Source organism: Larus michahellis, chromosome 6 (genome assembly GCF_964199755.1).
Source record: "Larus michahellis chromosome 6, bLarMic1.1, whole genome shotgun sequence".
NCBI lineage: Eukaryota > Metazoa > Chordata > Aves > Charadriiformes > Laridae > Larus > Larus michahellis.
In genome coordinates this window covers 57,959,131-57,973,704 of record NC_133901.1, presented here as the reverse complement: position 1 = coordinate 57,973,704, position 14,574 = coordinate 57,959,131, and the positions used below count along the sequence as shown (strand labels likewise).

The following is a 14,574-nucleotide window of genomic DNA, read 5'->3' as shown; positions in this document are numbered from 1 at the left end:
GAGGGAGCCCGGCGGCCGTCCGGGCCCACGTGTGCGGCAGAGCCGGCGCCGCGGGAAAATGCGCGCCCCGCCCCGCCCCCGCCGAGCGCTTCCCGCCAGTGACGCTCGCTCGGCCCCGCCCACCCAGCGCCGCAGGGCGGGGCCCATTCTCCCTCCCCTAAGCCCGCCGCAAAGATGGTGGCGATGCTGCGGGGCTTGCCCGCCCTCAAAATGGCCGCCCGCCCCCCGCCGCTGCCCGCCCCCCTCGGCCGGCCTCCGCCACCCGCCCCGCCGACGGCGGCGAAGGGGTGCGCTCCCGGCATGCCCCGCGCGGGGAGGGGCGGGGTGGCGCGGTGGCCGCCGGGAGCTGTAGTGCGGGGCGGGCGGCGGTCACGTGCCGCCGGCGGCAGTGGCCGCGCTGGGAGCTGAGGCGCCAAGATGGCGGCGCTGCGGGGCGGAGCGGTGCCCGCCGCCGCCGGGGCCGGGGTCGGCGGTGCCGCCGCCGCCGGGGCCGCTCTGCGAGGGCTGGCGGGTGGCGGAGCCCCGCGGGACCCGTCCCTCTGTGCCGGCAGTCCCCTGCAGGTGAGCGGCGGCGGAGCGCGCCGGGCCGCGCCGTGACACGTGGAGGCCGGGGCGGCTCCCGCGGTGGCGGCGGCACCACGTGTGCCGTGAGCGGGCCTGCCACCCCGCTGGCGGGCGGGGGCCCCGGCCTGGGACGGGGGAACGCCGCTCCTGCCGGCCGAGCGGAGCGCCCGGTGCTCTCCCGCTGGGCGTGGGGTGGCGGCGGCGGCGGCAACGGGAGCGGGGAGACCCCTGGGCGGGATGCCGGGGGGGGGGCGGTTGCGGCACGGCCCCGGGACCCGCCGGGGCGGGGGTCTTGGTGACACCCAGCCCCTGGGGAGTGGGGGACTGGGGGTCGCCGGCCAGGTCCCCCCCTTCCCGCCGTCTCTCCATCCCCGCGCCGCCCTTCGCTACCTGCGGCCGCGGCGGGGCGGGGGGGCGATTTGGGACGCAGACACCCGCCGGTTTCTGTGGCAGGAGCTCCCGGTGGAGGGGACGCGGCGTGCTCCGGCACGGGGGAGTTTTCCCGGGAGCTTATCCCGGGGGCAGTGGGGGTTTATCGCGGAGGAAGCGTCTCCGGCTCCAGCGGGACGGGTCTGGGGCGCGGTGCTGCCGCCCGTGCGCAGTGTCCCTGCCACCACCGGTGTCACCGGCCCCGGCGGGACCCTGCCGGTGCCGGCGATGGGCGCGCTGGTGCCCGGGCGGGGAGCGCGAGGGTGCAGCACCCCTGGACGGGAGCCGCGGGCACCTGCGCTGTGCGCTGGTCGGGATTTTGGGGACGCCCACGCTCCTGCCCCTTCTAGGGAGCTCCTGCCCGGTGGGGGTGCTGCTCCCCACCCCGAGCCCGGGCAAGGGGATAACGAGCCCGTCGTGCCCCTCCCGGACGCAGAGGGGCCCTCCTGCGTTTAGGGAAGATAGGTGTCTTCCCGGCTGATGCTTCCCAAAAACAGCTGAGAAATCCCCGGAGCATCCTCTGCCGGTGCCGGGCCAGCCGGTTGGAGCCCCCACGACTTCCCGGGCTCACCCCCGTGCCCTTGCCGGTAGACCCGGCCAGGTGAGAGCTTGCCTTGGTAGCTTGCCCGTGGCCAGTGCGTGGAGGATGGCCGCCCTCTGCTTGGGGCGTAGCCCCGGCACGGCACGCTGGGCACACGTGTCGCAGTGTCACCGGCGCAGCTCAGCTGGGCAGCTGCCCGCGGAGGCCCCGATTGTGCCCCCTGGGTACCACAGTGGCAAGCGCAGTGTCCCTGGCTGCGTGCCACAGGAGCTGGTGGCCACACTCAGGCCACCTCTGTCTCAAGCTGTTGGCTCAAATTCTGTCTCCCCGTGTGCCCAAAGCTTGCTGCGGGTCTGCGGGTGTCCTCCCTTTCTCCCCAGGTGCGGTGTCACCTAAGCCTGTCCTTGAATGTCCCCATGACCCCGCAACCTCTTTGCTGCGCTGCTGAGCGTAAAGCAAACACAGGGAGCTGTGGGGGCACGCAGGCTGTGTGTCCCCTGCCTCCGGAGCGAGGGGGGACAGGGAGGCGGGAGCAGGCTGGGCTGGTTGGTGCCCCTGCCCCGACGCAGAAGTGTCGAGGGCTGACGGAGGTGCCCGGCCCCAGGTGGATCAAAGGGAGTCCTGGGGGAACGCGGCCTCATTCGCCGGTGACTCACGGCTGTGGGACTCCTTGTTGCAAGGCGCTGAGTCAACGGAGTCGAGGAGGGCTTGGGAGATCGCCCGCCCTCCCTCCCTCCCGGGCTGCGGGCTGGAGCTGCGGGAAGAGGCCATTTGAGTGGGAGGATTTTACTTCCCTCCCTCCAAACGTCCAGTGCCGGTCATGGCTGGAAACCTCTTATTAGATGCTGCCTTTGGGGAGAGCCAGCCCTGCGGCAAGATGGGCAGGGCCATGCAACCCCCGGGGCTTCCCCCGGACCCCCTTGCCATCAGCAGGCAGGGGTGACCTTGTCCCCGCGTCCTTCAGCTGCTGATGCTCCATGAGACCCCTTCGGCTGGCTCCTCCGGTGGTCTGGGTGCCTCTGCCTGCTGGTCACCGCTGACTCAGGGCTGCACGCTGGCGCTTGGCAGTGCTGGGCGTGTGAGCCTGGATGTGCTTCCCTGCTCCTCCCAGTATCTCCGGGAGGATTGGCCGGGAATCGCAGCCAGGCTGCGCCGTAGAGGGCTGCCAGCGGGGCTCCGCACCAGGTTCTGACCGGCAGCCAGCGCTGGCTGAGGGAGGGGACTGGAGATGCGGAGCGGCAAAACTGCTCCAGAGCCTGATCTGCATGGCAGGGTGGAGCAGGGTCCTGGTGTCACCGTCGGGCTCCGCTTCCAGGCGGAGAGCCCTGGGAGCGGGAGGCCCAGGCTGCTGAGCCCCAAACCACTGCAGACCCCTGCGCTTCGGGGCTGCCATGTCGGCATGCAGTAACAGGCTGAGGGGATTCGGGTGGGTCCTGGCTCTGATTCCCAGCCTGGTCCCGGGATGCCTATGCTCCAGGTTCACAGAGGGCTCCTGGCTGTGCCACAGCCAGAAGTGCCTGCTCTGTCGGATGGGGACAAGGCTCTGAAGAGCCCCAGGGACTTGGGCAGGTGGCGTTGGTGCTGCCATATTTTAGGAAACACCTATTTAGTGAAACACCTGCTCTCCCTCCAGCGCAGCCTCCCTCTTGCCAGGAGAGTGGTCCAAAGTACAGGCAAGACCTTGTACAGGGGATGGGGGGCATTTTGTCCTGCGTGGGCTCAGGCTTGTGGAAGCTGCGGGACGTATGTGAAACCCGGGTGAGCTGCATCAGAGAGAGGTGTGCTCTCCCAGGGCTCCGTCCTTGGTCCCCTTATCTTCCCTGCCTGCGTTATCTCTGCCTAAGCCCATCTGCAAACAGGAATTCGCGTCCCGTCTCGTGCGTGCGACACGCCTGCACTGCTGCTCTGCTCCTGGCAGAGGCTGCGTATCCAGTGGCTTTGCTTAGGCGGGGGCCACAGCCCCCTGCCCTCGCCTGGCATCTCGCTTTTCCTGGCTTTTCCTGATCGCCCTGCAGCGCTGGGCTGTGTCGCACCATGGAGTGCGGTGCAAAGACCTTTCCGAAGTTATCCAGCGTTACCCAAACATCCCTGGAGCTGGCTGGGGGACTGGAAAGGATGTGGGGCTGGGAATTTGGAGGAAGAAGAGTAATAAAGCCGTTTTGGTCCTGGATTGGGAGTACAGTCCGTGTCTTCTTGTAGCCTGCGGCAGGGGTGTCAGGAGAGGGCCCTGGCAGTGGCAGCTGGCCGCATCCCTGTTGCTGACTCCTGCGCTTTCGTTATGAATTTCGTAATGTTTTGGGGCTTATCTGAAGCACCAACAGTGGAGTCAGAGGAGCGTGTGACAGTCCATGGGGTGGGGGGAGCTGGCTTTATCCCTCCCCATCCAGCATGAGCGATGTGTGGTGTTGGGCAGAGCCTGGGAATTACTGGGGTTTTATCGATTCATCTTTCCCAGTCATGCAGACGCAGAGCGAATCGTGCGGGAGTTTTCGGTGTGGAAGTGTCCCTGGTGATCGGAAGGGTCTCAGGCCGAAAGTGTCACGGGGCTTTGTGCAGTGGGGTGGACTGGTCCGAACCTCTCCTGAAAAGCCATCTTCTGGCCAGCAGCGCAGCCGTGTCCCACCTGCCTCCCCTGCGTGTTTGGGGGTGCAGCAGTGAGCTCAGCTGCCGTTTGCAGCGCAGGCCGTCGGGAGCCCACGTGCCCTGCGGAGGAGATGAGCGCTGGTAGTGGTGCTTTGCAAAGTATTTACCCTGTGCTCCTCGACAGTGCTTTTCCCTGGAGGAGGATGACCTGAACTTAACGTCGCTGGATGCGGAAACCATCTTGGAGGCCGAAGAGATCCTGGGAACGATGCAGAACTATCTCGACTCCTCTGTGATCTCCATCATCGAGGACCTCTCTCTGAGCGAGGTGGGAACACACACACGGGCGTGGGAACCATAGAATGATAGAATCATTTAGGTTGGAAAAGACCCTTGGGATCATCGAGTCCAATGTGTGGGAAGTGGCAGCTGGGCTGGCTCTGGCTGTGGCATGGTGGGGGTGGCGGCAGGGTCCCCTGTGGCCGTGTCCCACCACCCTCTGAGACTGCCCCTGCCCTTGCAGCAGAGCAAGGCCTGCCTGGATGCGCAGAACGAGCTGTCCCTGCTAACTGCCATCACTGAGATCCTGGACAGCACGGACGATGAGACCCTGTCCCCCTTTGACACCATCATGGACGCAGAGCTGCTGACTTCCCCTCGGGAGCGGGATAATCCCTCGGTGAGTTGTGTGACAGAGACAGCCCGATGCCAAAATGGGTGGGAAGATGCTCAGGCAGGGCTCTGCCACGTCCGGGCACAAGGGTGTCCTGAGGTGGTAGGACCCTGGTCTCCAGCACCCTGGGATGGTTCCTCTGACCAGCCAGCCCTGGACACCCCCACGGCTCTGGTGTGAGCTTGGGGGGCCATGCCTTCACCTTGGGTCTTGGTGAAGAGACAGAGATGTGGCAGAGGCTCTGGGGAGCAGCCCGTCCCCCTCTGCTCAACCAGAGGGGGGTTGAGTGTGTGCCATGGGTGAAACAGGGCTGAGTTTCCTCCTGGGCTCTGCGGGGTGACATGCATGGCCACTGTGGGGCTGGGGGTGGCCTGTCCCCTCCAGCAGCAGAAATCTGATGCTACCTCATCCTCTGTCCGTCTCCTCTCCAGTTTCAGAAGTTTCTCAGCTTATCCCGTCCGTCACTGGAGTGCGAGAGCCCAGCCCTGGAGCAGCCCAAGGCTCTCAGGCCTCTCAGCAGCAGCGTCTCTGTGGTTGGGAAGGTGAGCAACTGAACGGCGGAAGCTGAAGGAGATTAAGGAGTGGTGTCATGGTGGTGCTGGTGTAACTGTGTCCCTGCTGCTGCCCCCCAGCCCCTGCCTTCCCACCTGGCACAGGTGTCCTCTCTCAGAAGCAATGCTTTTGCAAGGCACCAGTGGCAGCGTGAGCAGGGACTTCCCCAGCTGGTGGGTTCTGTGGGACTGGGGATGCTTTGGATGCCCCTGTAGAGGTGGGGGCTTTCCAGCTCTGTTGCGTCTTACTGGGAGGGTCAAACATATTCCACCTTTGTGTCTGCCCGGGGGCTTTGCTGCAGAGTTGCAGCAGACCCACAGCTGGCTCTGCCCAGGGTGGCTCCGGTGAAAGACCAGGAGCTGATGATCACTTCGCTTCCCCTTCCCAGACCGACACAGACCTGGCTTGGGACCGTGCCGCACATGGCCTCGAGGACCCAGCGCTGCCGAAGAAGCAAGTCTGCAGCACCCCAAGGGTGGAGAGGAAGGTGGGCCGGCACCGGGCCCGAGAGCAGCCCCTGCCGCAGCGCAGCGATGGGGAGGAAGAGGAGGATGAAGCTGCCTTGAGCCCAGAGCGAGACAGCAGCATGGAGGCTGGGGAGTTTTGTGTGAGCAGGGCTGGGGCGGCACTGGAGGAGCGCGAAGACCCCTGCATCATCAACACAGGTGACGTGTCCCTGAGTGAGCTGGTGAAGTCCATGCACCCATACTGCCTGCCCACCTTCACTGTGTGCTTGGACCCCGAGACCGAGCCTGTGGCCAAGGAGCTCCTGAGTGGTCCTGTCTTGCTGGAAATTGTGCCTGGCGAGGGGGAGAGTGTGGAGATCCCCGTGGTCCTGCAGCCCTTGGCTCCCAGCTTCCCCGACCTGCAGCCCCAACTCCTGGCAGCAGAGAGTACTGGGAAGTCAATCCCAGAGGATAGAGAGGAGCCATCAGGAGCTCCAGCCCGGCAAAACAGGACGGAGGAGGAGAAGGAGGAGAAACCACCTGGAAAGGAGCCCTCCTGCACTACTCCAGAGAGCATGTGCCCCCCAGAGAAAGCAGGACCCAGAGCCTGGAGCCCCGACAGCAGCTCCCAGCCCAGCACGGGGGCTCCAGCAGGTGGTAAACGCGAGGGCTCTGAGAAGGGACGCGGCCGTGAGAGAGCAAGGAAGAGTCGGAAAAAGAAAGGAGAGGAGGACCAAAGTGAGCAGGCCAGGCCAGGCAGGGACTGCGTGGCCCACCGGCTCCGCTCAGCTGGCTCTGGGCAGCCCCCGGGCCAGCAGCCCACCAGCCGGCGGCGGGCAGCCTGTCCCTCCACCCAGGTCTCGGACTTCCTGGCACAGCAGCTGGAGCGAGCCCGGAAGGAAGGGCAGATGGAGCTGCATGTCGAGCGGGTGCCACGGCCCCGGGGCAGGCCCCGGAGCACGACAGGGGCCTGCCTGCTTGAGAAAGGGCAACGGGAGCTGCAGAAGGAGCCGGCACCAGAAACAGTGAGCATAGCCCTAGAGAAGGCTGAGGTTGTGGTGCCTCTGGAGAAGACCGGACCAAATGTGGAGGAGCAGCCAGCAGCCACGTGTCCCAGCCCAGCAGACCAAGCTGAGTGTGAGGGAGATGCACAGCCGGCTACTGGACAGGGCGTCGGGGTCTCGGAGGCTGCCTCTCCGCTCACGGAGCAAGGTGTGGGGCTGGAGCCCCCCCAGAGCCTGCCGGCAACAGAGCCAAGTGAGGGCCTGCCCAGGGAAGCCAAACCCAAGGCCCTGAGCCTGCGGGAATACCGCATCCGCATGCTGCACCGCCAGCCCAGCCCAGGTGACAGGAAGGATGGTGAGAAGCAAGCAGCCAGCAAGTGGCCCAGCATCCCCGAGCCTCCGACAGAGCTGGCAGAGATCCCCTGCCTGGTGTCGCCCATGCGCCCTGCCACTGAGGCAGCCAGCGCTCAGAAGAGTCCGGAGAAACCAGCCAGCCCCACTGCTGTCCCTTCTCCTGCTGGCAAAGCTCCCACCGCTCTGGCTTCAGCTCCGGCAACTGCCACAGCTCCAGCCATTGCCATGGCTCCGGCACCTGCCATGGCTCCAGCACCCCCATCAACACCAATGCCTTTTGTCGCACCAAATGTGCCCCCAGCCCCTGGGGTGGCCCCCACCGGGATGCCGCCAGCCTCTGCCGGTGCTTACGCCCTCTACCCACCAGTGCCTTCCTGGCCCTGTTTCAACCCGCAGCCCATGGGCTGCCATGGTTTGCCCCCACCACCCAGTGCCGGCTCCTCCAGTACTTTTCACATGGTGCCTGGCCTCCCGCCTCCAGCCATCGCCTGGCCCCCACCGACCGTGCCACCCCCGCCTGCGTTTGGCCCCGGCGGCCCCTACGCCCCGGTAGGGTGGGCACCTCCATCCTACTGGCCAGGAATCCCTATGCCACCTCCGGTGCCTCCTCCGGTGCCTCCTCTGGCGTACGGGGACCCCGGAGCGGCACTGCAGGGTGCTGCTGCCTTTCCGGCTGGTGGCCACCCCAGCACGGCCCTCCTGCACGGGCAGCCTCCTGCCACCCCTGCGCTCAGCTGTCCAGAGCCACCGACCTTCCTCGCCCAGCCGTCTACTGCTCCTGCCAGCGAGATGGGGGCTGCTGGTGGCCCAGCCAGGCCAGCAACTAGCAGGGTGTCGGACCCCAGGAGGCAGGCACGGCTGGCGGGGGAGAGCTCTCTCCCCAAGACTCCTCCTGCCCCAGCCCCTGCCCAGCCCCTGGCAGCTCTATCGGCTTCTGCTGCCCAGCCCAGCAGGGTCCCTCCTGCAGCGCCAGCCCAGCACACAGCAGACCCCCAGGCTGCCCCCGCCCAACCTCTGGAGGAGACCCAGGCTGCAACCCCCACCCAGCTCCCAAAGGCCCCCCCAGCTGCCACCCATTGCCCTGCAGAGGTGTCCCCTGCCACTGGCCCTGTTGGGGCATCCCCTGGCACCTGCCCCACAGAGGAGATTGTAGGGCCAGGCAAGGGGTCAGAGGAGAAAACTCTGCCGGAGCCCAAGGCAACTACTGGGCAGGAGCCACCCAGCCAAAAATCCACCTCCCAGGCTGTGGCAGCACCACTGAAAGCGAGTCGAGAGAGCAGCCTGCCCACCAAGGCACCTGCCACACGGCCATGGAGGCACCAGCCGCTCCTCAGCCCAGCACAGCCCAGCGACAGCAGCAAGGACATTGTGCAAGCCTTCATCAGTGAGATCGGTGAGCGGGAGGGCTGTGGGGCACTGGGCTGAGCGTCGCCAGTCGGTGAGGCTGTGGTGCTGCCGGCAGCCCAGGTAGCGGGACTGGTTCCTGGCACTTCTGTGGGTGAGGGTGGCAAAGCTGCGCCCGCGGGCTTGCAGTCTCTTCCCAGCGCTCTGCCAGGACGTTGCCTCCAGTGGATGGTCTGGGCTGGCTGTGCCCAAACTGGTCCCTCCTGGGGCTGCAGAGCTGGGTGCTCCTGTCCTCACTGTGGGAGATGTGGAGTTGCTGCAGGCTCTGCCACTGCCTCTCCCCAGCGCTCGCCCTGTCATCTGGGGAGGCTGATGCAGGGGGAGGATGGGGCTGAGGTGCATCCCCATGGTGCCGGGAGGGTTTTGGCTGACCTGACTTAATGTGCTCTCTCCCTGGCCCAGGGATCGAAGCCACCGACCTGTCCAGCCTGCTGGAGCAGTTCGAGAAGACTGAAGGTGCGGATGCGGCGTGCCATCCCCCGCGGGACTCTCTGTGCCCTGCTGGCCTCCCCGGGCTGCTTGTGTTCCTTGTGGTGGGGTGGGAGCAGGGGGGGGCGGGACAATGCTGCCTGCGGGCTGGTGTTACCCTGCCTGGGTGCTTTGTCCTGGAGGTGTCTCTGCACCAGTCTCCTTCCTGGCCTGTGAAAGTGGCTAGGGGTCCCCAGGACAGCCAAGAGGGTGGTGAAGAGCCCATGAAGGAAAGGGGATGTACAGCTTCTCTCTGTAGGGAGCAGAGTTTGGGGTGCTGTGAAGCCTCTCCCTGGCAGTGCTTGGGGTGCTATGTGTGTGTCCCTGTACGCAGGGTCTGTCCCTTGTCCTCCTGACCCAGCCTCTCGCCACCCTCACCCACCCTCTCTCCTTTCAGCCAAGAAGGAGGAGATTCCCGTGCAGCCCCCTGAGGACAGGCGTCCGGTGGGGAGCTCTGGGTGAGTACCAAGACCTTCGCAGCCGGTGCCCCAGTGTGGAGCCTGGTAGAGGGCTGAGCCCTACCTTCAACAGGGGCACGGGGCAGCTCTTAGTCCTGGCAGGGTCCGAACTGCACCAGGGGCTGTGTTTGCTGGCCCAGGAGGGGCTGAGCTTCTCGCTGGGTTGGGGGCAAGAGCTGGGACTGAGGGGGAAAAATAAGGGGAAGCAGTGATGGGCATGATTGGGTTGTGCAAGTTCCATCCTTGCAGCTCTCTCAGGTCCTCTCCGCTCCCAGACTGGCTGGTGGGGCAGCTCGGGTGGGGGGACTGGGCACATTCGACAAAGCTCCTTTCCACTTTTCAGGCCTGAGACCCAGCAGGACAGGAAGCCCCTGGATGGCCTGCAAGCCTCTGAGCTGGCCAACGTGGCAGGTAATGCTTGGGACGAGGCAGCGGAGCCCGCTGTGTCCTGGCAGGGGCTATTGTGGGGCTGGGGGAGACACTGGGGCTTGAGGGGAGCCGAGCCAGGAAGGACCCCAGTTAGGTGGGCTGAAGCAGGGGGCTGCTCTTTAAAGCCCTCCGGTCCTCTTGCAGGCCTCACTCCCCCAGCGACGCCCCCCCACCAGCTCTGGAAGCCATTGCCTGCTGTCTCGTTGCTGGCCAAGGCCAAGTCGCCCGGGTCCGTGTCCCAGGAAGGGCCCCAGAAAACAACCAAGCTGGTAAAAGCCAAGCCGCTGCCCCCAAGCAAGCTCCAGGGGAAGAGCCCAATACCAGCCACCACCAGCTCAGCCCCCAGCCACGTCTGCTCGGGAGACCACGACTACTGCATCCCGGGTGCGGTGCGGCCGGACAGCAATGGCGGCCCTGGCACACAGCCCCCTACTGAGGGCGGCTCCCGCTGGAACGTCAAACACCACCGGGACATCACTATCAAACCCATCTCCTCCTTAACCAAACGGACGCTGGACCAGCCCAAGTCCACCCCGCCAGCTCCCAGCACCACCGTGGGGCCCAGCCAGGAGCCCCTGGGGACGGCCTGCCTAGCTCCCCTGGATTATCGGACTAGCGTCCCAAATAAGGCCACCGCCGGGTGCAGCAGCCCCCCCACCTCCGTGCTCCTGTCTCCCGCTGCATCCCCCTGCCGGGACCAGGAGGTGCGGACTCCCAGTGCCCAGCCCAGTCGTGCTGCTGCCAAGAGGTCCCTGCGCTGCTACCGGAGACCCCGGGACTCACCCAGCCCCTCTGCTGGTAGCTGGAGGGCTGGCCGGAGCCGTGCCAGCCGTTCTTTCAGCTCCAGTTCAGATGGAGCTAGTGAGTCCTCCTCTTCATCTTCATCCTCGTCCTCCCGATCCCGGTCACGGTCATTCTCCCCACCACCCAAGCGGTGGCGAAGGTAAGTGGTGGAGCATCGGTCCGCTTGCTCTATGGGCAATTGTCTGGTGGATGGTCTTCTGCGAGGGTGCCCAGACACCTCTTTATGTTGACTGTATTTGATCTTTTTGTCCTGGTGGCCCTTTTGAAGGGATGCCTGGCTCGCAGAGACTGGGGGAGCTGCACTGACACCCTGATAGTGAGTGTCTGGCTGAACCTCACATCTGGGCAGGTGTGCCTGTGAGGCCACTGCTGAGCCAGGCTTCCTTACTCCTGGAACACCATGGTATGAGTTCTTGGCTGCACCTTGGCTTTTGGATGCTTTTTCTGGGGTATTATTGCAGGTGTTGGTGTTTGCTGTGGGACTGATGCAGCCCTGGGTGTAGAAATGAGGAGCCACAATGGAGCCCTCCAGGGGGCTGCTGGAGGCAAGCAGAGAAAAACCTGTCTGGCTTGGCTGCCTCAGGAGCTCCCCATGGAGGTGGCTGCGTAGGAAAGTGGGGCGGCTTGGTCTCTGTGGGACGTGTTTCTTTTGGAGTCTTGTGCATCTGAGTGATGCACAGCCTGTCCCAGCTGGGGTGAGAGGCACTACAGCTGGCAAGGGATCCCTCATCTCCCCTTCCCTGTATGTTCAACCAACTCTGGAGACATCCCAGATCACTGGGCATGAAGGGCTTGTCCAACCAAGGCCCCTCCATCAGTGGCCAATAGGTGGAGGTGGGAGCTGGAAAGGGCACATATATAGTGCCGTGTCCCAAGGACGTGCAGCTCAGGGAGTTGCCCTGTCTGGCTTGGCTTTCCAGCAAATGCAGCTGTCCCTGTGCTGGGAAATGTCCCCACGGACTGTGCCATCCTGACCCGCTGTCCTCCAGGAGAATATGTGGCAGTACCAGTACCAGGCAGCATGCCCCACATGGGGCCTGGGTTCGCCTGTAGCGGGGACCACCTGTGGGCAGCATGTTCGGAGAGGGATGCTGCTGCTGGCTGGAGGCAGCACAGCTTGATCCCAGAGGGGTTTCAGTCATGCTGTCCTTAAGCTTTGCCTGTCCTTGCCAGAGAAGCTCTTGCGGGCAGGAGGCTGTGAGCACAGAAGCCCAGCCCTGTCCCAGTGCTATGCCATGGCCCTTGTTGTGGTTGGAGGCACGTACGGTCTCCATTTGCACGGCTGTTGAGTGCAATGTGGATGTGATGGCTCCAGTGTTATCCTGTGCACCGTGTGGGGCTCAGCACAGCAGCCCCAGCCCCCCCGGGTCCTTGCGCAGTCACAGCCATGTGCTGCATGGTTCCTCTGTGACTATTCCTTGCTCTTCAGAGGCTCTTCACCTGTTGTGAGCCTGCTCCCTTTTCACTGCAGTGTTTGGAGCCAAGTGGAGCAACGTCTCTGTAGTGTTGCCACTGCCCCAGCAAACTTGGGCAGAGGTTTCCATAGCCCAGCTTACCCTGGGGATGGGCCCTGTCTGAGTGGGGTGCTGGGTACCTCGGGGAGGACTGAGTCTTTTTCTTCTCCGGAGCCTCATGGTGCTGGGCATCTTGAGGGCTCAGCACTGAGCTGTGTCTCTGCTTTCCCCAGGTACCGCTCAAGATGTTCCCACAGCTCCTCCTCTCGCTCCAGCTGTGGGTCATGTGGCAGGTCCCGGGACAGGTCCTCATCGTCATCATCAACATCCTCCTACTCATCCAGGTCCACATCCCGCAGCCAGTCCCGCTCCCCCTCGCCCCGCAGGAGGAGTAACAGGCGGAGAAGGTGAGTGTGGCCACCCTGCAGGGGTTTGAGCTCCCCCAAGCCATCTCCCAGCCCCCTGTGTCCTGGGCAGGAGTGGACCACTCCTTCAGTATCTCCCTTGTGTCTGGGATCACTTTCTTCTGGCACCCCCATGACCCTGTAGCTCACATGTCCCGTTTCTGCCCTACCAGATACAGTTACGATGCACAGGACCACTACCAAAGGCAGAGGATCCTCCAGAAGGAACGTGCAATAGTGAGTGTTGGAGGGCTGGGAAGCTGGGGCTGAAGATTTGGGGGTCCCCAGCCCCTCCATCACTTGAGAAAGCCATGGGCTTGCAGCCTTGTGGTCAGTGTTTCTGGGAGGCTCTGGCCAGGGCATGGTGTGATGGGTGGCGATGCTGGGAGGGTGCTCTGTGCAAGGGGTCCTGCTCACTGGGAGGGCTCGGAGATGCCAACGTTGGGAGACGCTGAGTCCCCCTGTTCCCATCTCACATGATGGCGCATCCCTGCCCGCAGGAGGAGCGGCGAGTTGTGTTTATTGGCAAGATCCCCAGCAGGATGACACGGTCAGAGCTGCGGCACCGCTTCTCTGTGTTTGGGGACATTGAAGAGTGCACCCTGCACTTCCGATCCGAGGGGTAAGAGCTGCAGGGATGTGGGGCAGCCTCTTCCCAGAGGTGGCTTCTCTTGGCCCCTTTCCTGTTCAAGGGGACAGTGTGGAGCAAGGTGGGACAAACATACTGCGTTGCCACTGATCTCTTTCTTCTTCTCTGGCTCCAGGGACAACTATGGCTTTGTCACCTACCGCTATGCCGAAGAAGCCTTTGCTGCTATTGAGAGCGGGCACAAGCTGCGGCGCCCAGATGAGCAGCCCTTCGACCTGTGCTTTGGTGGCCGCCGGCAGTTCTGCAGGAGGAACTATGCCGACTTGGGTGAGTTGTGCAGCCCCCACGTTGAGGGGTGGCACCATGGGTCCTCTCTCCTTCCCAGGAGTAGGGGTCCCCATCCTTGGGATTGGTCACGCTTGGTTGGGCAGGGCCGTGTTCAGGGAAAGTCCTGTCCTCAGGGGAGGTTGGATGGGGGCTCCCCATCCCTCCAGCGCTGTGATGGAGGCCAGGTCTGGTCCTCCATCAGCCCAGCTCTGGGTCTGGAGGTTGGCATGTGAAGTAAGATGGGAAGGAGTTGCTGCAGGGATGGTCAGAACAGTGTCCCCATGGCTCAAGGCAGCCTCTTCCTGTGTCTTCCAGACTCAAACCGTGAGGATTTCGACCCGGCCCCCGTCAAGAGCAAGTTTGACTCCCTGGACTTCGACACGCTGCTGCGGCAGGCACAGCGCAGCCTGCGGAGGTAGCGGCAGGCGAGGCGGAGCGCCCGCCCCCACTTTTATACTCAAACACAAAAGACAAAAAAAGTATGGAGAGAGAGAGAGAGTTGGGGTTTTTAAGAAAAAGAAAAAGGAAAAAAAGAAATTTGTTTTATAACCAGTATTTAAGGAGGACGGGTCATTTGCCTTTGACCGGAGGGGCCCAGGCGAGTGGCAGCCCCAGGCTTGCCCCAGCCACGTAATAAATGCGGATGCCCAAACAGTAGCGCTGCCTCGTCTCCTCCTTCCCGTGGGCTGTTCCCAGGCGTGGGCTCAGGCTGTGCCCCCTCAGGATCCTGGGGGCTCTGTGCTGGGGTCTGGCCCCATGAGAAGTAGCACAGGTTGGGGACTGGGTGCAGGAGTGGGGTGACTGGGGAAACTGGGGCAAGACTAAGGTCGCTGAGCTGCCCTGAGGGGTCTATGGCAGCTCCCAAATGGCCGGGCACAGGGTGAACGCCTCTTTGAGGACAGGCAGTGCAGACCCCTCTGACCGTCTCTTGGGCTCTGCTGGAGTGAGGACTCAGCACCCTATCCTTGAGGCACCCGGTTGGGTTTTGGGGCCACCTGCACCTCCCGTGGTGGCCACAGAGGGGCAGTGCAAGATCCTCCACCGCCGCTCCCTGCTGTGGGCTGGGGTACTAGGGGCTCAAGCCCTTGGCA

General features: G+C 64.2%; 1 protein-coding gene across 2 annotated transcripts; it reads left to right on the top strand.

Moving 5' to 3' along the window:
* Window positions 1–408: 408 nt before the first annotated feature.
* Window positions 409–14,222, top strand: PPRC1 (PPARG related coactivator 1). 2 transcript variants are annotated; one of them, XM_074592286.1, is made up of 14 exons: window positions 409–561; window positions 4,302–4,445; window positions 4,644–4,796; window positions 5,222–5,332; window positions 5,731–8,539; window positions 8,953–9,006; window positions 9,416–9,476; window positions 9,820–9,887; window positions 10,050–10,848; window positions 12,397–12,570; window positions 12,741–12,804; window positions 13,068–13,189; window positions 13,332–13,483; window positions 13,799–14,222. In XM_074592286.1, the coding sequence occupies exons 1-14, from the start codon at window positions 418–420 to the stop codon at window positions 13,900–13,902; spliced, it is 4,959 nt and encodes a 1,652-aa protein (XP_074448387.1). In that variant the 5' UTR covers window positions 409–417; the 3' UTR covers window positions 13,903–14,222. The 2 variants fall into 2 exon arrangements, with proteins under 2 accessions (XP_074448387.1, XP_074448386.1); XM_074592285.1 differs by having other exon boundaries at window positions 4,641–4,796.
* The last annotated feature ends 352 nt before the right edge of the window (window positions 14,223–14,574 follow it).